General features: G+C 34.6%; 1 protein-coding gene across 4 annotated transcripts in view; it reads left to right on the forward strand.

The window, feature by feature from the left end:
* The window catches only part of CHIC1 (cysteine rich hydrophobic domain 1), a 61,284-nt gene extending 38,938 nt beyond the window's left edge, over positions 1 to 22,346 (forward strand). The window contains exons 4-6 of one of the 4 annotated variants that reach the window (XM_032849755.1): positions 19,375 to 19,431; positions 19,685 to 19,744; positions 21,114 to 22,346. In XM_032849755.1, coding sequence (XP_032705646.1) covers positions 19,375 to 19,431; positions 19,685 to 19,744; positions 21,114 to 21,164 — 168 coding nt within the window. In that variant the 3' untranslated portion in view covers positions 21,165 to 22,346. Of the gene's footprint in view, positions 1 to 19,374; positions 19,432 to 19,684; positions 20,541 to 21,113 lie in introns of those variants that run through there. The other 3 variants (XM_032849757.1, XM_032849756.1, XM_032849754.1) reach the window with 3 other exon arrangements.
* The last annotated feature ends 4,168 nt before the right edge of the window (positions 22,347 to 26,514 follow it).

Consider the following 26,514-nt stretch of genomic DNA (forward strand, 5'->3'; position numbering starts at 1 on the left):
AGTGAGCATTGCTGTGTTCCAGTAAAACTTGATTTACAAAAACAGGCAGTATGCCAGATTTTGCCCGAGAGCTACCATTTGCCACCCTACTCTAGCCAACTCTAGGTATCTAGCTTTATGAAAGTCATATCTGTGTTACCCACAAAATAAAATGGAAATAATGTGGTTACACTGCCCTATATCACAAGGTTGCTGTGTAAACTGATTGTAAAATGTTTCCAAGAAAAGAACTTCTTTGTAAACTGCCTTATGAACATTTTTTTAGCCAGTATATTTCATGAATATGTTTTGTAACAAATTAGGTGAAAGAAAAGAAATAAAAATAAAAAAAGAACAACTTCTAGTTGCTCTTGGCTCTACTAGAATTCTATGGCTACATGATATATGAAATGAAGGTTTTCATTTACCCATTCTTACATTTACCACTGAAACAACTGTGATATTATAAGTCAACTTTCAGGCCTATTCATGCCACCATTTTAAAATAACTTTTACCCTTTTTTGCTTTAATATTTGCTAAGTTGATAGGGGTGTTCAGAGGAAAGGGACTGTTCTCTCAGTCTTGCAACATGAATATGATGTTTTTCTTCTCTTATGATTTCTAGTTTTATACTTTGTAAGACTTAACTCTTTTTAAATTTATTGAGACTTGGTTAGTGGCATAACATACAGCCTATCCTGGAGGATACTCCATGTACACTTGAGAAGAACTTGTATTATATTGTTGTGGAACAGAATATTCCATATATGTGTTAGATATAGTTGGTTGACAGTGTTGTCCAAGCCCTATATTTATTTATTGATCTTCTTCATAGTTGTTCTACTCATTATTGAAAGTGGGGTAATGAAGTCTCTATTATTGTAGAACTATCTATTTTTTCAGTTTGGTCAGTTTTTGTTTCACACATTTTGTAGGTGTGTGTTTAATTATGTTTGTTTTTATAATAGTAATTTCTTACTGATTGGTTTATGTTTTTATGAAGTATGCTGGTATGGAATTAATGTTTGTTTCCTCCCAAAATTTATATGTTGAAGCTCTCCCCACTAATTGGATGATATTTGGAGGTGGATGGTATTTTGGTCTTTGAGAGGTAAGTAGGTGTAGATGGAGTCATGAGGGTGGGGTCCTCATGATGGAATTAGTGCCTTTGTAAGAAAGGACCAGAGCTTGCTTTTTCTCTACCATGTGAGGTCACAGCAATAAGGAAGCTATCTGCCAGCCAGGGGCCAAGGAAGCCAAGGAAGAGGGCTCTCACCTGAACTCAACAAACCATCTCATCTAAGATTTCCCATCTGTTAGAACTATGAGAAATAGATTTCTGCTATTTAAGTCACTGAGTCTATTGTATTTGTTATAACAGCCTGAACATATTAAGACCTGTACACTGTCCATCTTTTTCACTTGTAACATTTTCTTTACTTAAAATAATTTTGTCTCTTATTATTATAGCCATCTCAGCTCTTGTTGTTGTTGTTACTATTTACATGGAGTAGCTTTTTCCATCCTCTCACTTTGGAACTATTTCTGTCTCTGATATGTAGACAAGATATAGATGGATTATGTTTTATTGTTTTTTAAGTAAGCTCCACACCCAGCATGGAGCCCAGAGTAGGGCTTAAACTCAGGACCCTGAGACCAAGACCTGAGCTAAAAATCCAGAGTTGGATGCTTAACCACTTTAGCCACCCAGGCACTCCAGATGGATTATGTTTTTTAAATTAATTCTGCAGATCTCTGCCTTTGAATTGAGAGTTCGCTCTACATACATTTAAAGTGATTAATGGTAAATTAGTTTGCCAGCACTACCTTTATAAAGTACCCCAGACTCGGTGGTTTAGACAATAAATTTATTTTCTCACAGTTCTGGAGACTGTAAGTCTGAGATCAAGGTGTTGGGAGAGTTTATTTTTTCTCTGAAGTTTCTCTCCTTGACTTGTAGGTGGCCGTTTTCTCTCTGAGTCTTTACCTGGTCTTCCTTCTAAACATGTCTGTATCCTTATCAGAAGTGATTAGTCATATTGGATTACAGCTCACCCTGATTATCTCATTTTAACTTAATTACCTCTTTAAAAACCTTATATCCAAATATGGTCACATTCGGAGGTATGGGCAGTTATGACTTCAATATATCAACTGGGGGAGAGTAGTTCAGTCTATAACAGATAAGGAAGGACTTCTGCCATTTTGTTATTTGTTTTCCATATGTCATATATTTTTTAACTCAATTACTCCATTACTTCCTTATTTTACATTTAACTGATTTTTGTAATGTACCGTATACCTTCTCATGTCCTTTTTTAAAATATATTTCTTAGTTATTTATTTTCTTAGTTGTTTCTTGGGGATTATAATTAACATCTTTTTTTGGGTTTTGGTTTTTTTTTAAATTTAATTTTATTTTTTTCAATGTTCCAAGATTCATTGTTTATGCACCACACCCTGTGCTCCATGCAATATGTGCCCTCCTTAACACCCACCTTAAAACACACTAGTTTAAATTAATATCACCTTAGTTTTGATAATACACAAACTCTGCTCCTGTACATATGCATACCTCCTCCCGTTATGTTATTATCACAATTATATCTTTATATATTTATATCTATTAACATAGATTTATCATTTTATTTTATGCATTTTTATTTTTTTTTATTTTTTTTAAAGATTTTATTTATTTATTTGACAGACAGAGATCACAGGTAGGCAGAGAGGCAGGCAGAGAGAGGAAGGGAAGCAGGCTCCCTGCTGAGCAGAGAGCCCGACGCGGGGCTCGATCCCAGGACCCTGGGATCATGACCTGAGCCGAAGGCAGGGGCTTTAACCCACTGAGCCACCCAGGTGCCCCTATTTTATGCATTTTTAAATCACATAGGTAAAAAAGAGGAGTTCTAAAACAAAAACAGAACAATACTGCCTTTTTTTTTTCTCTTCAGCATAAACAATACTGCCTTCTACATTTATTTATTGAGTTACTTTTACTGGCATTATGTCCTCATATGACTTGCGTTATTTTCTAATGTTCTTTTATTTCAGGCTGAAGGACTCTCTTTAACATTTCTTACAGATAATTCTCATAGGAATGAACTCCCTCAGTGCTTATTCATTTGGGAATGTCTTAATTTCTCCCTTTTTTTTGAAGGATAGTTTTGTCATATCTAGAATTCTCGGATGACAGTCTTTTAACACTCGAAATACGCCATTCCACTGCTTCTGAACCTCATGGTTTCTGATGTGAAAACAACAGTTAATCTTAGTGAGGACCCCTTGAATACCACAGTCACTCCTCCTTTGCTGCTTTCAAGATTTCTCTCCTTGTTTTTGGCTTTCAGGTTTGATTATAGTTTCTCTCAGGATGTATCTCTTTGAGTTTATCCTAGTCGGAATTCTTTGAGCTTCTTAGAATTTTCCTTTTTCTTTCTTTAAAAAAAGATATTTATTATTTATTTATTTATTTATTTACTTATTACTTACTTAAGAGAGAGGTGGAGAGAGCATGAGCAGGAGGAGGGGCAGAGGAAGAGGGACAAGCAGACTCTGAGCTGAGCCTAGAGCCTGACACGGGGCTCAGTCCCAGGACCTTGCGATCATGACAGGGCTCAATCCAAGGACCTTGAAATCATGACCTGAGCCAGAAGTCAGATGCTTAACCTACTGAGCCACCCAGGTGCCCCAGAATTTTCCTTTTTCTATATGTGGACTCAATATCTTGTGTCCCTTGATTTCAGCCTGAAGAATTTCCCATAGTAGTTCTTGTACAGTAGGTCTGCAGGCAACAGATGCTGTCAGTTTTTATCTATGAATGTCCTCATTTTGTCTCTACTCTTTGATATATAAAATTAATTAACATCCTAATTTTGATCAATTTTAGGTTTATGGGGGAAAAATGAGAAAAAGGTACAGTTTCCATATATTCTCCTCACCCAACTCCCAATTTCCTCTATTATTAACATCTTGTACTGTTGAAGTACAATTGTTAAAACTGATGAGGCCAATATTGACACTTCATTATTAACTAAAGTCCTTGATTTACATCAGAATTCACTCTTTATGTTGTACATTCTATGGATTTTGATGTGTATAATGACATGTATTCATTATTACAGTATAATGGAATAATAATTTCACCCCTTGAAAAATCCACCATGCTACACCTCTTCATTTCTCCCTCCCACCCCAAAATCCCAAGCAGTCGCTGAACTTTTAACTGTCTCCATAATTTTGCCTTTTCCAGAATGTCATAGTTTAAATTATACAAAATATAGTCTTTTCAGATTGGCTTCTTTCACTTACCATATGCATTTAAGGTTTCTCCATGTCTTTTTGTGGCTTGATAGGTCTTTTTTTGCTGAACAATATTCTTTTTGAAAGGTTTATTTATTTGTTTGAGAGAGAGAAGGTGGCACGAGTGGGGGGAGGGAGAGAGAGAGAGAGAGAGAGAATCCTCAAGCAAACTCCTTGCTGAGTGCACAGCCCAACACAGGGCTTGATCGCAGGACCCTGAGATCATGACCTGAGTCAAAATCAAAAGTTGGCCACTTAACTAACTGAGCCACCCAGGTGCCCCTACTGAATAATAGTCTGTTATATGGATGTACTACAGTTGTTTACCCACCCACCTAGTGAAGGATGTCTTCATTGCATTCAGGGTTTGGCAGTTATGTATAAGGCTGCTACAAATATTCAGCAAATTTCAAGTAATTTGGGTAAGGAAACAAGGAGTATAATTTCTGCATCATATGGTAAGATTATATTTAGTTTTGTAAGAAACTGCCAAGTCCTCTTCCAAAGTGGCTATACTATTTTACATTCCCACTAACAATACATAAGACTTTATTTTGCGAGGTGCCTGGGTGGTTCAGTCAGTTAAGTGCCTGCCTTTGGCTCAGGTCATGATCCTGGAGTCTCCAAATGGAGCCTCATGTCCAGCTTCCCTGCTCAGCAGGGAGTTTGATTCTTCCTCTGCCCTTCACCCTGCTTGTGCTCTCTCTCTCTCTCTCTCTCTCTCTCATTCTCTCCCTCCCTCTCACTCTCACTCTCTGTCTCTCAAATAAATAAGTACAATCTTTAAAAAAAAAAAAAAGACTTTCTGTTGCTCCATGTACTTGTCAACATTTGGTGTTGACAGTATTTTGGATTTTGAACCTTCTAATATGTGCATAGTGGTATCTCACTGTTTAATTTGCAATTCCCTAAAGTTATATGATACTGAACATCTTTCTATGTACTGATTTGTCATCTATATATCTTCTTTGAGATTTTTCTGCTCAGACATATCTTAATTAGGTTTCTGGTTTATTACTGTGAAATTTTAAACACTTTTTATATATTTTGGATGCGAGTCTTCTATCAGGTATTTGTGTTCAAAATATTTTCTTCCAGTCTTTGTCTTGTCTTTTCATTCTTTTAACAGCATCTCTTACAGAGTAGAGTTTTTAATTTTGATAAAGTCCAGCTTATCAACTTTTTTCTTTTATTCCTCGTGCTTTGGGTTCTATCTAAGAATTCATTGCCAAACCAAAAGTCACTTATTGTGGTATATACATTCTTGTATTTGTTTGCTGATGTCTTATTCAGGATTTTTATGTCTGTGTTCATGAGAAATATTGATCTGTACTTTTCCTCTCATATAATATCTTTGTCTAGTTTTGGCACTCGGGTAGTACTGGCCTTCTAAAATGAGTTAAGAAGTATTCCCTCTGCTTCTGTTTGTGGAAGAGATTGTAAAGAATTGGTAAAATTTCTCCCTTATATATTTAGTAGAATTCACTCATGAACCCACCTGGCCATGGGAGTTTCTATTTGGGAAGGTTATTAATTGTTGATTCAGTTTCTTTAATAAATATAGGCTTATTCAAATTGTCTGTTTCTCCTTGTGTGAGTTTTAGTATTGTATCTTTCAAGTAATTGGTCCATTTCATTTTGCTTAACAAATTCATGGGCATGGGGTTGTTAATAATATTCCTTTATTATCCTTTTAATATTTATGGCATCATTAATGATAACCCATTTTATTTCTGATATTAGTAACTTTTGTCTTTTTTCCCTTATTCAACATGGCTAAAAATTGACTCTTTTTACTAGTCTTTCAAAGAACCAGTTTTTAATTTTGTTGATTTTCCCTATTGAAATCCTATTATCAATTTCACTGATTCCTGCTCTAATTTGTGTTACCTCTTTTTAGTTTGGATTTAATTTGTTCTTTTTCTAAAGTGCAAACTTACGTGATTGATTTTAGGTCTTCTTTTCTACTCTATGCATTTGATGCTGCAAATTTCTGTCTAAGCACAGCTTTCACTGAATCCCACAAATTTCGATTAGTTGTGTTTTCATTTTTATTTAGTTTTATATATTTTTAAGTTTCTCCTGAGATTCCTTCTTGACCTATATTATTTAGAAATGTGCTGTTTAGCCACTCTGGAAAACTGTATGGTGATTCCTCAAGAAGTTAAAAATAGAGCTACCCTATGACCTAGCAATTGCACCACTAGGTATTTACCCCAAAGATACAAACACAATGATCCAAAGGGACACATGGACCCCAATGGTTATAGCAGCAGTGTCCACAATAGCCAAGCTGTGGAGGGAGCCAGATGTCCTTTGGCATCTAGATGAATGGAAAAAGATGTGGTATAGGTATACAATGGAATATTACTCAGCCATCAAAAAGGTTGGAATCTTAACATTTATATCAGTGTGGATGGAACTGGAGGCTATCATGCTGAGTGAAATAAGTTAATCAGAGAAAGACAATTATCATATGCTTCCACTCATATGTGGAATTTAAGGAATAGTGCAAAGAATCATAGGGGAAAGTCAGGAAACTGAATGGGAAGAAATCAGAGAGGGAGACAAACCACGAGAGACTCTTAACTATAGGAAACAAACCAAAGGTTGCTGGGGGGGGGGGGTGGGGGGGGGGGGGGGAAGGGGGGGGATAGGGTAACTGGGTGATAGGCATTAAGGATGGCATGTGATGTGATGAGCACTGGGTGTTAAATGCAACTGATGTATTACTGGACTCTATATCTGAAACTAATGATGTACTTTATATTGGCTAATTCAATTTAAAATTTTTTAAATGTTTCTAGCCAAAGAGATTGTTATTGAAATGGCCAATTGGTTCTCATAGGTTGTTTTTTTTTTAAGATTTTATTTACTTATTTGAGAGAGAGAGAGCATGAGAGGGGAGGTCAGAGGGAGAAGCAGACTCCTCATTGAGCTGGGAGCCTGATATGGGACTCCATCCCAGGACTCCAGGATCATGACCTGAGCCAAAGGCAGTCGCTTAATGAACTGAGCCACCCAGGCACCCCGAATTTAAATTTTTTAAAAAAGAAATGTGCTATTTAGGAACACCTGAGTGTCTCAGTCGGTTAAACATCTGACTCTTGATTTCTGCTCAGGTTATGATCTTGGGGTTGTGAGATCAAGCCCTGCATCCAGCTCTGTGCTGAGTATGGAGCCTGCTTGGGATTTTCTCTCCCTCTGCTCCTCCCCCACCCTAAAAGAAAGAAATGTGCTGTTTAATCTCTTAAATGTTTGGGAATTTTCCAGCTACCTTTTTTTTTTTAAGATTTTATTTATTTATTTGACAGAGAGCTCACAAGTAGGCAAAGAGGCAGGCAGAGAGAGAGGAGGAAGCAGGCTCCCTGCTGAGCAGAGAGCCCGATATGGGGCTCGATCCCAAGACCCTGAGGTCATGACCTGAGCCAAAGGCAGAGGCTTAACCACTGAGCCACCCAGGCGCCACCCCCCCCCAGCTACCTTTCTGTTGTTGATTTCTAGTTTAATTCCACTGTTGTCTGAGGGTATGCATTGCATGATTTCTGCTTTTTGAAATATGTTAAGTTGTGTTTTAGGACCCAGAATGTGATCTATCTTGATGAATATTCCATGTGAGCCTGAGAATAATATGTAGTTTGCTACCGTTTGATAAAGTAGTCTGTAGATGTTAATTATATCCAGCTGATCAATGGTGCTATTGAGTTTTTTTATGTCTTTACTGACTTTCTGCCTGATTGATCTATTCATTACTGGTAAAGGGCTGTTGTAGTCTTCAGCTTTAAGAGTGGATTCCTCAGGGCACCTGGATGGCTCAGTCATTAAGCATGTGCCTTCAGCTCAGGTCATGATCCAAGGGTCCTGGGATTGAGCCTCGTCAGGCTCCCAGTTTAGCAGGAAGCCTGCTTCTCCCTCTCCCACTCCCCCTGCTTGTGTTCCCTCTCTCACTGTCTCTCTCTCTGTCAAATAAATAAATAAAATCTTTTTAAAAAGAGTGGATTCTTCTATTTCTCCTAGCAGTTCCATCAGTTTTTGCCTCACATAGTTTGATGCTTTTTTGATATGCCCATGACATATCAAGAACTGACCTTTTTATCATTGTATTTGATAATTTTCCCCACTCTGAAATCTGCTTTGTCTGAAATTACTAAAGTAACTCCAGCTTTCCTTTGATTAGCGTTACCGTGATATATCTTTGTCCATCCCTTCACTTTTAGTCCTATATGATTTTACATTTAAATTTAAAGTGGGTTTCTCACAGACAATACGTAGCTGAATCCTTTTTTTTGATCTGCTAACGATCTTTAATCAATGTATTTAGACCATTGATGTTTAGAGTGATTATTGATATAGTTGGATTAATATTTACCATGTTCATTAATGTTTTCTATTCATTGCTCTTGTTCTTTGTTCCTGTTTTTGCTTTTGTCTCCTAGTCTTTTTCTGTCTTATCTGATTTTAACTGAGTATTTTGTATATCTTTTTTTTATCTTCCCTTAAAATATCAATAATCCTACTTTTTAATCTTTTTTTGAGGGGTGGCCAACTAAAGTAAGTTTGTAGTATATATACATATAACCAATTCAAGACCACTTTCAAATAACACAATACCACTTCCCAGGTAGTGGAAGTACCTTATTTACAGAGTATCTCCAATTCTCCTTCCCATCCCTTATAACTTTGATGCCATTTGTTTTACTTATCCATAAGCTAACATCATTGAATGTGTTGTTATTATTTTGAGTAAATTATTACCTGCTAGATCAATTAAGAATAAAAGAAATACCCCAATTTAACCCTCAAGTTGAGAAGCATGAAAACTTTCACTAAAAAAAAAAACAAGAATAAAAGAAATAAGCTATTTTATTTTACCTTCAATTTTTCCTTCTCTAAACCTTCTTGAAGATCTAAGTATCTTAAACACAGCATTTTCCTTCTCTCTGAAGAACTTTTAACATTTCTTGCAAGACAGTTCTATTGTTGACATGTTCCCTCAACTTTTTGTCTGAAAGCCTATATTTATTTGCTGGGTGTGGAATTCTAGGTTGGGGGTACTTTTAACACTTTATTTCATTCCACTCTCTTCTGGTCTCACATGAGATCTAAAGAGATGTCTGATATAACTCTTATTTTGCTCCTTTATATGTAAGGCATTTTTCCCTCTGGCTTTGTTCAGGAATTTTCCTTGATTTTTCTGCAGTTTATTTATTTTTTTAAAGATTTTATTTATCTATTTATTTATTTATTTATTTGACAGAGAGAGAGTGAGAGAGGGAACACAAGCAGGGGGAGTGGGAGAGGCAGAAGCAGGCTTCCCACGGAGCCCGAAGCCCAATGCAAGGCTCTATGCCAGGACCCTGGGATCCTGACCTGAGCCAAAGGCAGATGCCCAGTAGCTGAGCCACCTAGGCGCCCCTACTTTCTGCAGTTTAAATATGAGATTACTAGGTATAGATTTTTGAGTAACTAGCTTGGTACTCTCTGAGCTTCCTCAACCTATGGTTTGATGCCTTTCATTAATTTGGGGGAAATTAAAAAAAATTAAAAAAAAAATTAAAAAAAAATTGGGGGGAAATTATCTTGTCACTATTACTTTAAATACTTCCTCTTCCTTTCTTCCTTCCTGTTCCTTTCCCTCTTTACCTTCTGGTATTTCTATTATATGTCTATTCCTCCTTTTATAATTGACCGCTGGTTCTGGGATGTTCTACTTCTTTTTTTTTTTCCTTTTATTTTAGTTTTGAAAGTTACTATTGGTATATCTTCAATCTTCACTGATACTTACCTCAACAATGCCCAGTCTATTGATTAGCCCACAGAGGTGTTCTTTATTTTTGTTAACGGTATTTTGGCTTTCTGCCATTTCCTTTTGAGTTTTTCTTACAGTTGCCATTTCTTTGCTAACATTGTATCTGTCCAATTCTCTGCTAACATCATCCATATCTGTTCTTTCATGTTGTCCGCTTTTTGCATTACATGTGACATATTAGTCTATGTTGATTGATATTCCCAGTCTGATAATTTCAACATCTCTGCCATTTCTGTGTCTGGTTCTGATGCTTGTGGTGTCTTTTAGTATGACTTCTACTTTTTTTGCCGTTTTTTTTTATTGTGTTTACTTTTTGTTTGAAAGCCACACATATGTACTAGGTAAGAGAAACTGAGGTAAACAGGTCTTTAAATAAGATTTTATGTTATCAGGCATTTGGCTGTATTTACTGTTTGCTGTAGTTGTCAGTGTTGGAAACTAAACTTTCCCCAGTGTCCTTGGTTTTGTCTGGCCTGTTTTCTTTAGATTTCCCTAGATACTTCTTTTTTTGTTCTTTAATCTAACAATTTATTTAACAAATTCTCTAGTGTAAAGGACTGTAAGTAAATTATCTTCACTTTCTGCCTGTTTTTTTGGTTTTTGAAGTACAGTTGACATACAATGTTACATTAGTTTCAAGTGTACAGCATAGTGATTCAACAATTCTCTACATTACACAATGCTTATTACCACAATAAGTATAGTTACCATCTGTCATCATACAAAGTTATTAAGAGTTATTGACTGTATTCCTTATGCGGTACTTTTCATCCATCTGACTTATTTATTTTAAATATTGTCTGAGATGCACAGTTCTTTCAGTTGTATTCCCATATTATAAGAAATCTTACTGACATAGTGGTAAGGTGTTGGAAGACTTGGAAGTACTCTGTAGTACTATGATTTGGCCTGTTTTTTAGTGACCCTGTGCCCCTGAGCTTTGCCCTTCACAAGTGCTTCCCAGATTTTTGTCTTCCCCTTTAGGTGAGAAAGGAAGGCTGGAGGGTGCTGGAGTTCTGTCTTTGCCTTCTCCAAGGTTGGTCAGGCTCTGGTACAATAGCTTCTCTTAAGAACAGTCTTTAAGAACAGAATGTTTTGGCCATATATTTTTTTAAAGGTTTACTTATTTATTTGTCAGAGAGAGAGCGAGAGAGCACAAGCAGGAGGAGCGGCAGTCGGAGGGAGAAGCAAGGCTCCCCACTGAGCATGGAGCCTGATGCCCGACTCAATCCCAGGACCCTGGGATCATGACCTAAGCTGAAGGGTAGACACTTAACTCTGAACCACCCAGGCGTCCCTTCTGGGGATATTTAAAAGTGGCTGTTCTTTCCCTTTTCCTACTGGGAGGATGAAAGGATTTTTCTCCAATCACTGTGAGAACCTGATAAGGCTTTTGGTAATAAAACTCAAAGTGTGGGAATCTTCCCCAAGACTGGGCCTCTTTGGAATTTTTAACTCTCAAACTTGTCCCCACTGAGATTCCAGCTTCCAGCAATTCGTCAAGTTCAGGTCCTGCTACCCTACTCCTGGTTCCCACAGAGTTTTCCTCTCCTATGTTTCTACCCTGGTAAATTGTGCTTATTTGTATCCATCTGTGTACCTCTCCAGTCTTTACAACCTCTCTTCTCTGATAAATCTAAGGGGAGTTGGCTTTCAGGTGGTTCAGGGTTTTGTTTTGTTTTTTTCCTTCTTGATATGTGGGCAGGAGAGATAACTTCCAAGCCTTTACATGCCTAAATGGATTACCTTCATTTTCTAAAGTTGACAGTCTTTTTTTCTTTCATCACTTTCAGTCTGTTACCAACTGCCTTGTGCCCTACATTGCTTCTAATCAGAAGTCAGCTATTTATCTTACTGTAGTTTCCATATAAATAATTAGTAATTTCATCTTGCTGCTTTCATGATTTTCAGTTTTTCTGTTTTTCAACATTATAATATAATGTATCTGCTATGGATCTCCTTATGGTTTATTCCTGCTTGGACCTCTTGAGCTTCCCATATGTGTAGATAAATATTTTTCATTAAATTTAGAAGTTTTCACCATTATTGCATTAAATATTTCTTCTGTTTTTCTCTTGTCTTTTTATGGTACTCCAGGTATATGTGTATTGGTGCCCTTAATGATGTCTAACATTTCTCTGAGGCTGTTTTCATTTTCCTTCATTCTGTTTTTCTGTGCTTTGAGATTACATATTATCTTTTGATCTGTCTTCAAGTTCACTGATTATTCTTCTAATTCAAATCTACTTTGTGTTCTTTTATTTTAGTTTTGTACTCCTCAACTCCAGAATTCCATTTGGTTCTTCTTAATAATTTCTGTCTCCTTGTAGATATTTTCTACTTAATGAGCCATTGACATCATAATTTCATTCTTTTATTTCTGGTCATGGCATGCCATATTATATTCCTTTGTTGTAAGAAGCTTAATTCCTTTTCTTTTCTTTCTTTTTTTTTTTTTTTTGGTGCACATGTCCTCCTTGCTGTGCATATTTAAAGTTACTTCAAGTTCATCTTTGCTTCTTTTTCAGGCTCCTATACTTTCATACCAAGATGTCTACAGTCAGGCATTTTTTAAATTTCAGTTTTTTCATTTGAGGGTGGGGTCATCTATATCATACAGAAATTCCTTATATTTTGGTCAACTAATGATATCATTTCTTGGTTTCTACTGTGTTTACTGGATTTTTCTGAAAATGTGTAATAGTGGTAAAATACACATAACATAAAGTTTACCATTTTAAGTGTTCATTGGCATTAATTATATTCACAATGTTGTATAACCATTACCATTACCTATTTTCACATCTTTCATTACCTTAACAGAAACTCTGTAGCCATTAAATAATTCCTCATTCCCCTTCCCCTCAGACCCTGGTAACCTCTAATCTACTCTCTGTGTCTGCAAATTTGTCTACCCTAGGATACCTCATATAAATAGGGTAATTCCGTATTTGCCCTGATACTGTTTTGCTTAGCTTAATGTCTTCAAGGTTCATCCATGTCATAGCATGTTTTAGAACTTAATTCCTTTATATGGCTGAATAACAGTCCATTCTATTTATATTCCCCATTGTTTATCCACTCATTAGTTGATGGACACCTGAATTCTCACCACCTTTTTGTCTTTTGTGAATAATATTGCATTTAACATTGTTGCATAAATATATGTTCAAGTCCATACTTTCAGTTCTTTTGGGAAGTATACCTAGGAATAGAATATGTAAACATATGGTAATTGTTTAGCTTTTTGAGAAAAAGAAAGACTTTCCATTGGAGCTGCACCATTTTACATTCCCATCGGTAATGCATAAAGATTCCAATTTCTGCAAATCCTTACCAACATTAGCTATTTTCCTTCTTATTGATAATAGCCACTCTAATAGGTGTGAAGTGGTATCTGTGATATTGCTTTGCATTTCTCTAATGACTTGTGTTAAGCCTTTTTACATGTACTCTTGGCCATTTCTAATAATAGGTAATTTGTTCATTTTGCAACTAATTTGTTGTTGAGTTGGGGAGTTTTTATGTATTCTGATTATTTGCAAATATTTTCTTCCATTCTGTAGATAATTGTTTCACTCTCTTGATAGTGTCATTTGATGCATAAAAGATCTTAATTTTTATGAAGTCCAGTTAAACTATTTTCCCCTTTTTTGCCTATGCTTTCAGTGTCAGGGGCCAAGAAATTGCAAAATCCAATGTTATGAAGATTGTCTCCAATGTTCTCTTCACAGACTTTTATAGTTTTCACTCTTATGTTTGGTTCTTTGATCCATTTTGAGTTAATTTTTGTATGTGGTGTAAGTTTAGGGTCCAATTTGATACTTTTGCATATGGATATCCAGTTTTCCTTGCAGCATATATTGGAGACTATTCCTTTCTCCCATTGAATGGTTGGCACTCTTGTTGAAAAACAGTTGACCATATACATTCAAAGGTTTATTTCTGGGTTCTATTCTATTCCATTGGTCTATATATCTGTCTTTATTTCAATACCATTTTTTTTTTTGGTTACCATTGCTTTGTACTAAGTTATGAAATCCAGAGATATGAGTCCTTCATATTCTTCATTTTCAAGATTGCTGCCTAATAGTGGTCTCTTAATTCCATATGAATTTTAGGATGTTTTTCTATTTCTATAAAAATGTCACTGGGATTCTGATAAGGATTGCATTGAATCTATAGATCATTTTGGATAATATTGTCATCTTAGCAATATTAAGTCTTCTAATCCATGAACGCAGGATGTCTTTACATTTATTTAGGTCTTTAAATTCTTTTAGCAATGTTTTGTAATTTTCTGTGTGCACATCTTTCACCTCTTTGCTTAAGTTTATTATTAAGTATTTTATTCTTTTTGGTGCTACTGCAAATGTAATTATTTTCTTAATTTCTTTTTTGAATTATTTACTATTATTATATAGAAATGGAACTGAATTTTGGGGGCAACTGGGTGGCTTAGTCAGTTAAACATCTGTCTTCAGCTTGGGTCATGATCACAGGGTTCCTGAATTGAGCCCCAAATTAGGCTCTTTGCTCAGCTAGGAGTCTGCTTCTCCCTCTCCCTCTGCCTTTCTCCCAGGCTCATTCTCTTTCTCTTTTTGTGTCAAATGAATAAATCAAATCTTTAAAAAAGTAAAAATGCAACTGAATTTTGCATGTTGATTTCATATCCTGAAACACTGCTGAATTTGTTTGTTAGCTATAACAGATTTTTTTGTACATTCTTTTGGGTTTTCTACACATAAAATAATATCACCTATAAATAGAGATAATTTTTCTTCTTCCTTTTTAATTTAGATGCCTTTTATTGATTTTCTTGCCAACATGACCTGTCTAGAATTTCCAGTAGTGTGTTGAATAGAAGTGATAAATGTGGGCATCATTGTCTTTTTCCTGTCTTAGAGGAATTTTCCTGTCTTAGAGGAAAAGCTCTCAGGTTTTGGAATAATTTTATGATTTATGATTTTTTTCTTATTTGGTATGATATTAGCTGTGGATTTTTTTAGCCCAGAGCCATGGAGGGTAGGATCTGCTAATATTCACTATCTGTCAAATCTACCCAGAATATTTCTACCCTAGGAAGCTGAGAGGATGGGAACTGCCACTCAGTTGTCAAGCCAAATATATCAGCTTTCCCACAATACAGATATGTGACAGAAAGGGGGACTGCACTTTTCACCAACTGTTTTGCCTATTTTGTAGAAGTTAGCATTAGGGAAGTAGATGCTGCTCTTACCCAGGAAAGCAGTTCCACTCCAGGGAGCTGGAAGCTATGGGGAACCACCTGCCACACAGCTCCCAAGCTTGTTAAAATAGTTCTTCCACAATGTAGAGCAATGGAGATATGGGTGTATTACCTAGCTTTATTACCAAGGCCTCCCAATGTTCTTAGCTATTGTCCATAACTTTATTGAATAAATACTTGTCAATCTGTTATAATCCCTTTGGTCAATCTCTAGAACATTTGATTGAGTATCCTTGCTAATACTTGATCAATTTAATAGTTATCTCTACAAGGAAGAAATTTCCCTTAGATTCTCACATGGCTATTCTGGAAGGGCTCTCACTTTCTCAATGGTATCTTTGACACACAGAAATTTTTTATTTTGACTAGGTCATATTTATCGTTTTTAAATTTTTCTTGCTTGTACTTTTTGCTTCATATCTAAGGGTGCTTTGCCTAACTCAAGATCACAAAGATTTACTCCTGTGTTTTCTTATAATTGTTTTAAAATTTCACCTCTTATGGTTAGGTCTTTGATCCATTTTGAGTTAATTTTCATGCATGCTGTGAGATAGGTATGTGAGTTCATAATTTTTCTTTTGGATATACAATTGTCCCAGCACCATTGTTGCGAATGTTATTCCATGAGTCTTCTGATTCATGAACATAGGATATCTCTCCATTTACTTACCTCTTCTTTAATGTATTTTAGCGATTTTTTTAGTTTTAAGTTTACAAGTCTTATACTTCTTTCATTAAATTTATTTCTAAATATTTTCTCAGTTCTATTGTAAATGGTCCGTTACTCTTATTTTCAGATTGTTCATTACTAGTGTATACAAATACAATTGATTTTTTTACAGGTTGAGCCTCATGTTATTTTTCTATCTAGTGTAACAAATTTAATGGTTTAAAACAGTTTTCATATTAAGATCTCACAAGACCAAAGTTAAGGTGATGGCAGGGCTGTCTGTATTCCTTTCTAGAGATTCTGGGAAAGAATTTGCTTCCAAACTCCCTCAGATTTTTGCATAAATCATGTCCTTATACTTTCCGTGTGGCCTCTCTTGTTATGCCCCAATAATGGGTCCATGATTAAAGGAGCAAGACTGATACAAAGCGAAGGTCAAGCAAAGCTTTATTTCGTTCCAAGCATCAAGAATCTAACCGAACGTTTGGGGACGCACATCTTACAAGAGAGGGCGACCCCTCCCTGCTTTCCAGACTAACTTTTATAGAGCAAAGGCCTTGTGGTTGGGCCTGGCCACACACAGGTGGCTAATTGAATTACAATTCACCCTACAGTAGCCATAGGAACTAGCCCATCACCTTGGTAGCTAGGAGACAGTATGCACCCCCACTGATCGGATGTCTCCACCTGGCCTGACCCACCCTTGTATTTGAGCTTTGTTACCTGAGGCTGGTTTCCGGGACTTGTTTTTAAGTAGGTCCCCCTGGGGGAAGGGGGAGCAGGGACAGTTTAAGGGTTAAACAACAAAGTTATTGTTTAACCTCAATGGAAGCCTCTGGCTAAAATAAAAATATAAAATAGGTCCTTACATCTTTGTCTTAAAGCTAGCAGTGGTGGTTTGAGTTCTCTTGCTTCAGATCCCTCTGACTGTCCTTTCAACTGCCAGAAAAAGTTCTCTACTTTTAAGGGCCCTTGAGATTACATTGGGTCCACCAAAGTAATCTAAAATAATCTCCCTCTATTTTAAAGCCAAATAATCAGTACCTTGAGTTACATCTGCAACACCCCTTTGCAACATAATGTAACGTATTCACAGGTGTAACTCCAGGAGGTAAAGATCTTGGGAGCCAGAATTCTACCTACCAAAATCTTGTTTCCTGCAAACTTGCTGACTTATTCTAGTAATGTTTTAATGGATTTGTAACCTAACAACTAAAGTGAGTTCACTCCTTGGGAAATTACAGATAGAGACTACAACAGGTGGAGTTGTCACACAAAACTTTACTTCAACAAATAAGAAAATCATGGGGAATAACTCCCAAAGCCATGACTCCTGAGTGGGGGTAAATGGATTTCTTTTATTTAGGGACAGGATGAATATTCAGAAAAGGGGGGAGGGATTTGTCATTGCATGTAGAGGTATAACGTCATATACACATATATAGGAAATATGCCTGTAACGCATTGTATGTTACGCTGATGAGGTTTGTATTCCTCCTGAGCAGATATTATAATGAGGTAGAAGCTACTGTGGACACTCCATGGTCCATCTCCACAGGTGTGAGTCCGTGGTCAAGCTCAAACTGTTCTAAGCCTGCCTGAGCTTTTCCTGTTTGCCTCTAAAAGGTTAAGGTTTAGCATTCTTGTGAAGAAGGGATAGTCAGTGAGGGTCTTGCTAGTGACAGTTTTAACTTCATTAACCCTATGGAGCATAGTTTCAGATTCCTTAGTGTTTTCTCTATGCAAGGTCATGTCTGCAAATGAAGACAGTTTCACTTTTTCATTTCCAGTCTGGATGCCTTTTAGTTCTTATTTTTGTCTAATTGCCCTCCCTATTCTTTCTAGTACACTTGGATAAATTTTCTCATACAGTTGTATAAAAGTAGGGGGAGGAGACATTCTTGTCTTTTTCCTGACCTTAAGAGGAAAACAGCCTCTCTTCATTAAGTATATTAGCTGTAGTTTTTTCATAGATGCCCTTTATCAGGTTGAGGAAGTTCATATTTATTCCTAATTTTTAAGGATTTTTATAATGAATGGATATTGGATTTTGTTCAAAGCCTTTTTAAAATCTGTTAAGATGATCATGTCCTTTTTTTGTCCTTTATTCTATTAATATAATGTATTGCAGCAATTTATTTTTGTGTTCCTCAGATAAATTCCACTTAGTTGATACCATCTTTTTCATATGTTGTTAGATTCAGTTTGCTTGTATTTTGTTGAGTTTGTGTTTATTGTCATGGTATTATTTCTTCTTTAACTGTTTGGTAGAACTCATCTTTGAAACCATCTGGGCCTGACTTTTTCTTTGGGAAAAGATTTATAATTACTAATTCAGTCTCTTTGTACCCATCTGATTTTGTTTAGAGATTCCATCAAGTACAATAACCCCATGGTGCACTCTAGCTGGCATTGTTGTCATTCTGACCTACTGTGAATGAACTGAATATAATTCCCATCGATTGTTAACTGACACAGTTCCACAAATGGAATAGTATCTAAGTTGGTGCTTTGGAAACCATTTCAGATACGGGTTTGTAAATCATTCAATTTTGAGGAGTAGTTTTAAATTTTAACCATGACTTCTTTATCAGAAACCTAATAAAACTCTTCCAAATAAGAGTTGAAAATGCATAGTAGACTTTAACTTAATTTTTTTGAAGGTTTTGCAAACTTTTCTTCCTCCCTGCAACATATGTGCACTCCAATAGAGAAATTCAGTCTCTGTCCCCTTGTTTAGGACAGTGCTGCTTCTCATTTACAGTTTTTCCTCTAAATAAAGTTTTCTGATTAGCTGTTTTTAACATGTTCTTGTCAGTGGAAATTCTGATATATGTTGGCTTGTTTTATTCAACTTGTAGATCTGGAGTGACTACCATATGCCAGGCATTTGTGCTAGGAGCTCTTATAGGAAGACTTTCTGTGAGGATTCAGGTTAACTTGGTATATTGCATGTATATTGAAAAAGTAACCCTATGTAAAGATATGTGAAAGTCAAGATTAGGTCCATTTAAGTGGACTACTAGCTGTATCAGTATTGATTTCATAGTAGTCCAGTAAATGGACTCACAACACAGAACAGTTTGTACATATTTCATTTTGAAAAGTATATATTAAAATCCCATATATACGCATGGGTGTGTGAAGAGGGAGAGAAAGAGATCTTACAATAGCAGTATAATAATTGCTCAAAATATTATTCCTCTTTTGGCAGTTTCTGTCAGTTACATTGCCTTTTTTCCGATTTCTAATGCAAAAACAAGAAGAGAAGATAATTGGATTTTACAAACAAGCAGAAAAATATACACATAGTTTACAAAGTTCTTCAGTTCATCTTGTAACAAAGTCTTGATTCTTCCTCTTAGACCAGAAGATCAATTCAGAAGTTATTAGAATGGGAAAATAACAGATTATATCACAAGGTAAGAAAGTTTAAGCAAATAAGTGCCCCACTTACATATTTGCATTATTAAATTGATAAGATGAGAATTTTTCAGGCCACAAAAGAATGGATTAGAGAATATTTAATTTTAATATATATTCTTTACAAGTTATTTTAAATGCTATTTTATGTGTTTTATGCTTTTTCCTGGATGGTTCTCGGTGATTTATTCAAATGTTATAGGTAATAATTAATATAAATTGATATCGAAATTCTTAACTGTACTTTCTTAGCTTGCTTTGCACTGGAAGTTGACTAAAAGGAAATGCGAAACTAGCAATATGATGGAGTATGTAAGTATGCTGTTGTTTTTAGTTACTTTTTTTGGATTCCATTCTAAATGTTACATTTTACTGTGCTTATCATTTGTCGGTTCTTCTTTCTACGTTTTTTTTCTCCTCAGCCTAAACTTCTGTCCATTGGAACATAGAGGTTTCCTTCCATCTTCCTTACATTTGTAGCCAACATAAAATATCTTGAAAGCTAGTAATTACTTAGATCTGAGAAAAATGTCAGCTAGTATGCTGCAATGAAAACCTTGCCCAACCTTAATCTTCTTTTCACATAGGTGCAGAATATCACATATGATAATGAGCACAACTGCTGTTGAACAAAATATTTCTAAATGTGATCTTGACAAAACTTGCATAAAATAGGAATTGACTTCTGAATTCATGTTCCTAGCTTTTTGTCTTAGCTAACACTTAATTTTCAATAAAGAAATGATAGGCTCTTATTTTTTTTTTACCAAAAGCTATGCAGTCTTAATCACAAAACACAAATTTACCTATAACCAATGTGATAACTTCAGCATCATAAACATTCAAAAGAATACGAAACTTATCTAAACTTCAAATTGCTGACATATATATATATATATATATATATATATAATGTAAACATTCCATTTCCGTATCATAAATAAGGATTATTATGCCATTTTTCTCCATTTTGGATAGCTAGGGGGAAAAATGTGCAAATGACAACAAATCTAAAATGCACTATAGATAAAACCTTATATAAAGTATTATAAATTTACACATTAAATTTGTAAATAACATATATATAGAACATATATCTAAATATAAGTTAGCATATAAATTTATATAGTTTATAAATATTTTTGGTTTTTATTATTATATTTCCAGTCTTTAATTAAAATGTTTTAATCCATTTGGATGTTTCATTATATTTTACGGACAACTTGTAAAAGATGGTAATAACCAATATCAGCAGCTTTAACTGAAAAATATATAGATGTAATATAGATAAAGGTATTTTTTCTAATCTGTAAAACACAGTTTTAATCCCTTCTCCTTTGTCAAAAAAAAAAAAAAAAGGTGGGTGAGAGGAAGTATAGATGGATGGAGATAATAATGTAAGATGGTTTGCTTTTCTTCACCTAAACAAATAATTACATGAAATAGGTCATAGAAACTGTCAGCTGCAATAAGTAGTTATGTTTGCCAATTTGATTTAATTGCCAATCTAATGATAAGTTATAGTAAATTCTTTTTCTAACTGTTTTATATATTTTCCTTACTTTATACTAGAGGACCAAAGTACATCCTGTGAAAAGTGATTATAGACTTTCTGGGTTATATATGTTCTAGCAAATGAAAATTATTTTGTCAATATATTCTGTTTGTTTTTATTTTACAGGTAATACTAATAGAATTCTTACCAAAATATCCCATATTCCGACCTGACTGAGGAATTTTATTCAGTCACTTCTGTGTTACTTGTCATTTCCTACCCTTAGTGCCTTGTAGATGATTTTGGAATGAAGATGGTCTCCTTTGCTGTGTTCAACTTATTCCTTATTTCTTCTTATTATTATTCTTTAGAATATTCTCCTTACTCTTTTATTTGTGTTGGTTTAAGAAGAAAATTTGCACATCCTTTTTTTGTTAATGAAGCTTGTGTTTTGCACTCTATATTTTTAAATAAATACACATACAGAGATGTATATGTATATATATAGTTGCCACTAAAGATAAATCATCAGTGCCGGTGTTTAAAAAACAGAAACAAAAATTTGTTCTGAGCATGCTGCCTTATAATTTTCATACTCACTGTTTCTAAATATGCATCATTTTTCTAGGCTACTTAATGCTCTGTAATCCCTTACTGGACATAAGTAAATAAGCTTTTGGTAGCTTTTAGAAATGGTTTTACTCTTACTTGCTTTTAAAGGACATGCAATTAATAGCACTGGTTTTGTCCTGCACTTTGCTAAATTATCACTTATGTTAGTGGATAAAATATTTAAACTCTTAAAAGACTTGTAAATATTGTCTCTTTGCATAACATAAAATGTGATATGCCATGGTTTACAGAACGTAATATTACTCTTACTGTATTGCCAACAAATCTACATAGATTTAAATATGAATGAAGTTCGCAAGCATCCTCTTGAATGTGTAGACTGTTAACATGCTGTTTTATGGCAGAGCCATAATGAGTTTGTTAAAAATTTCAGGTGTAGGGCAGGATTGCCCTTTGTAATGAGTGGATTAAAATTGAAATCATTGTCTGAGATATTCTGCATTGCACCTGAAACCAAGAACCTTAGTTTTTCCATTTAATTCAGTAATTCCCATTTTGTCCTCCACTCCCACTCCCCAAAAAATTCATTTGACATCCAACACATTTCACAGCTTCACTGTCCTTATTTATTGCCTTTTATGTATCCTTTCCCTCACTTGAAAATACACACAATTATGATCTGTAAGGAGTGTTTCAAGATTTCACATTCTTGGGAGGTGCCTAGGTCCTCATGTAAGCCACACTAATCCCTTTTTGAAGTTCTGATATTCTGCTTTGGGAAAGAGAGCGAGCTAATTGAGAAGCTGTACCTAAAGAATATATAGTGGCTGATTCATAATTGATAAAAATATTCTTTATTTTTTGAGGATCTTTTTTAAACATTTGGATATTACTAATAAGGAAAGACAAGTACTTAGACAAAAGTATTTTAGTTTATAAATTCACCACACATGTAGCCTTTTCATTTATATATACCTATTTTTCTTTTCCTCTTCACAAATAAGATGAATGATAATACCACACTTATTTTGAATTTTTAGCATAAGTATAAAGCTTTATGTTGTGTTATTTCAACTGCAAATGTATGCCTGTATATAGGCATTATTTGTAATTCCTATTGCTAAAAATATATTAAAAGAATCTGAGACTCAAAAATATCCTATTTGTCATCTTACTCTTAACTAGAGTAAAAAATTTTTAGACATTTATCCCAGTGAAGAAAACAGTCATTTTTTCATACAAAGTCAAGTATTTTAAAGTCACTTTTAAAATTTATGCCTAATTTGAAATCCATAGACCTAGACCAGTAAAAGAAGACGAAAAAAAGAGACACTTTTTGATATATGACAATAATTGTTTGCACACTTTTCCAACTCCCTCTGTAGAGTCTCATTACCCCTATACCACCAAGCTACCCGGAATCTCTAACTTTTAATATGTGTGCCTGAAAATACCATTTGTCTGTCTGCTGCAAAATTAAATATGTATTTTTATAGACAAGGTGGAAACCTCTGAAAATGCATACCAAATGTCTTGTTTTATAGCTAAGGTCAGGGAAAAATTCTGTCTGTGGTTTATGCTCCAGCTAATATCATCAGGTTTATGCTTCAAACTGTGACTGTTTAATACCAAAATTGATTTCCAGAATAATACAAAATTTCTAATTAGCAATGATAGAATAATTTTAAGTGTCAATCCTTAAAATCTCATTTTTTCTGTATATTTAGAATTTGGTTATCATAACTTTTTCTGCCATGTATAAATCACACTTGTTTTTGCTCAGAGAACAGCAAGAAGTGGTGAATTGTTTCCATGAAACAAATATTGAGACAGAAATAAAGTGCATCTGACAGTGACAGAATATAACTTAAGTTACAGTAGTATTTGTCATTAAAATCATTTGCCAGCATTTGTAAACTTAATTTAAAAACCTACTCTAATTGCTTTTAAATTTATTGTTTTATTGTTCATTACGCTGGCTGATCTTATTTTCTTGAACTACTCAGATAATACCAAACTTTCTTTTTTCTTTCTTATATGAATGCTTTTTCAAACTATTTTCCTGTGTAAGGGGCTAATTACCAGTTGGGTATTTTGGAGTGCTTTGGAGGAGGGTGTTTTCTTTTCAGTGAAATTGGCAGCAGTGAATGATGAAATGACAAAGCACACTGTGTGGTCATAATCCCTCCCCCACTGACCTCTTTTTCTTTTATCCTTAGGGTGAAACATACTTGGTTATTTCTATCAAGTTGTTAGAATATGTTTATGAAAGCTGTTTTTGGTTGAAGAAAGTAATCATGAATTTCTTTTTTACATGATATTCTTTTATGAAACCTGCTGTGGTAGGTTCCAGAGAAAATAACATGTATTTGCCAAAGTATCTAAATCTCACAAAGCTTTAAAGTCAAAAGTTAAAACTGTTCCTTCTCTAACGTTTCATTACATATCTCCATCCCCAGTGCCCCCTTTAAAAACCTAAATTATGTATAAAATGAAATTAAGGCCTAACCTTTTTCAACTACTTTTTGTTCCCTCCTACCCATGATATTAATTTAAGAACGAGATCATTGTAGTCAAACATTAGAAGAAGATGGAAAAGTGCCTTGTCTTTTTTGAACAAAGATAACATTTTATGTTGAAGGAAACAAAATGGATGAATTGACAGATCATTAGATTTAAAACTGTCCTTTTCAAGTATAAGAATATTTCATTAGCATATTTCTTCTATTTATTATTCAAAGCCTGTTTCCTAGTTTTCCCCCAATCATATACGTTAGTGATAAAGCATTACAGGACAGGACTATCAATCACTTAAAAAACTGGTATAATTCTAATGCTAGTGAATATATAATTTACATGGTTCTGGAAGAACAGTGGTCTTTGATTAAAGCCCTACCAAAATCCACTTAAGTATTTAATGTACATACTATTTATATTATGATCTATAAGCACTAATATGTGATCAATTTATCTGTGTTAACATTTAGCACTCTACCATTTTTAATGAAATTTATTCTTATTTTTTCATAATTTGAATGAAGTTCCATGCTCATAACATTTGTAAGGCTTAGAACAAATGGCATTTTTCCAAATGTATTAAGAGTTTCAAAAATTATTAGCATTTTAATTTTGTTTACACATAAACCACCACTTAAAATCAAACCTCACTACTCGAACATAAAGCCCCAAATAATATTTCATCAGAATTAACTGTGTTGGCTTAGGAGAATATAGAAATTATATACACTTGTTTAACTGGAGCAGTTTCACATATGGAAATATATTTGCTAATTTGATTATAACATGCCCAAATTCACTGAAGTTAAGTCCCCTTATGCCTATAAAATTCTGCTTTAAAAAATTCATTTTGCAACAATTGTCTGATTGTTTGGATTCCTTTAAGTGGTGAACTACTGGGAAATTTTCCACAGAAAAGGAATAGATTTTATTGATACTACTTGTTCATGTAACATGGGGACTAAAAAAAGAAAGGATATGTATATCTTTATCTTGCCCCAAATTTCTCTCTTTTGATTCTGAGCCAGCTTTTCATTTTCATGATGGCAACCTGAGAATATTTTCCATTTTCTGTGGACTTTGTCAGCTTCTTACTATAATGAGGAAATGACCTAATATTATGGGCTTTGGCCAAGTCACATAAATTACATTTCAGTCTCTTCATCTGTAAAATCATGGGGTTGAACCTAGAGCTGGACAGAAAATTAGAGAAAAACTAATATTCTGTGATTCTAGGAATCCTTAGGAAATTCTTACTCTACAGAGTCCCAGAATGATTTTTCTCAGATCTACTACCCTTGGTGGAAATTCTCACAGTGCCTTGCACACAGTAAATGTTTGATTTGCCAACTGACTCCTAACTGATGTGTGTTTATGTCACACAGACTAAAGAACCTGATACCTGCTAGACCTCAGCCCCTCTATGGTAATAAAAAGAAATGCAGTTTCCCTAGGAATTAAAGGCTAAGATCTATGGGTTTTGCATATGTGGAATCTGACTATGCATTTGGTATCGAGGCAAGAATTATAACTGTGACAACAATGGCGATATGGGAGGACCACTTTGACATTGATGTGAAAATTGTTCATATCCTATCCAATATCTGCTTCAGTGTCTTACTAGGTTCCATATCCTCAAAAAGATCTATTGGAACAAATTGATACTAGATAGAAAGAAAAGTGGTATGGAACTCAAACCCAAATCACTTCTGGTTTAATTCTTAGTTCTGCTGCTTAATTCCTCTGTACCTCATGTCCTCATTGTGCAAGTGGGGACAATAATCTGGGCCTACCTCACAGGGGAATTGAGGATTTTTTTTTTCATATATTAATGTGCTTTTCAAGTTCACTGAAAGATATACTGGATATCATAATTTTGTAATTTCTAAATAGATTCCTTTAAATCTATGTTGTTATGTTTTCGTTCTCAAACTCTACAGAATGAGTGTTGCAGTTAATCTATTTTGTCAGTAGTAAATTTTGTTATTAATCCCTTATATGTTAACATGAGTAATTGTGTTACGTTAATACTTAGGGAGGAAAAGCAGGTGGATGTAAACCAGTGGTTCCCAACTTGGGACAGAATAAAGATAGCAAGGGGCATCCTTGAACCTTTTTCTTAATATTTCAAAAAATATACTAGAAAGCATACATTTACCCATATTTCTGCCACATAAGCCAATTAAGACATTGATTTTCCATGCATTTTACTTATATTTTTTCAATCCTGCCTAACAACACTGGTTATCGCACATTGATCAGAAGTTGCAAATGACAGTTCTGCTTTTGATTAATAAAAGAATGAAAAAGCCTATTATTACATGCAGTTTAGTAAATAAAATTCTTCAAAATATGGGGAGGGAATAATAAAGGGATGCTTATGGTGAAAATGCTGAAAACCACTTTTACAAAGGAGCTAAGATTATTGATTATTTGACCCTCTCCCCAAGTTACTTACCCAGTCCCTAAATAACAAAATGCTGGATATGTGTGTATG

The sequence above is a fragment of the Lontra canadensis genome, unplaced genomic scaffold (genome assembly GCF_010015895.1).
Source record: "Lontra canadensis isolate GAN:19392208 unplaced genomic scaffold, GSC_riverotter_1.0 scaffold246, whole genome shotgun sequence".
NCBI classification, from domain to species: domain Eukaryota; kingdom Metazoa; phylum Chordata; class Mammalia; order Carnivora; family Mustelidae; genus Lontra; species Lontra canadensis.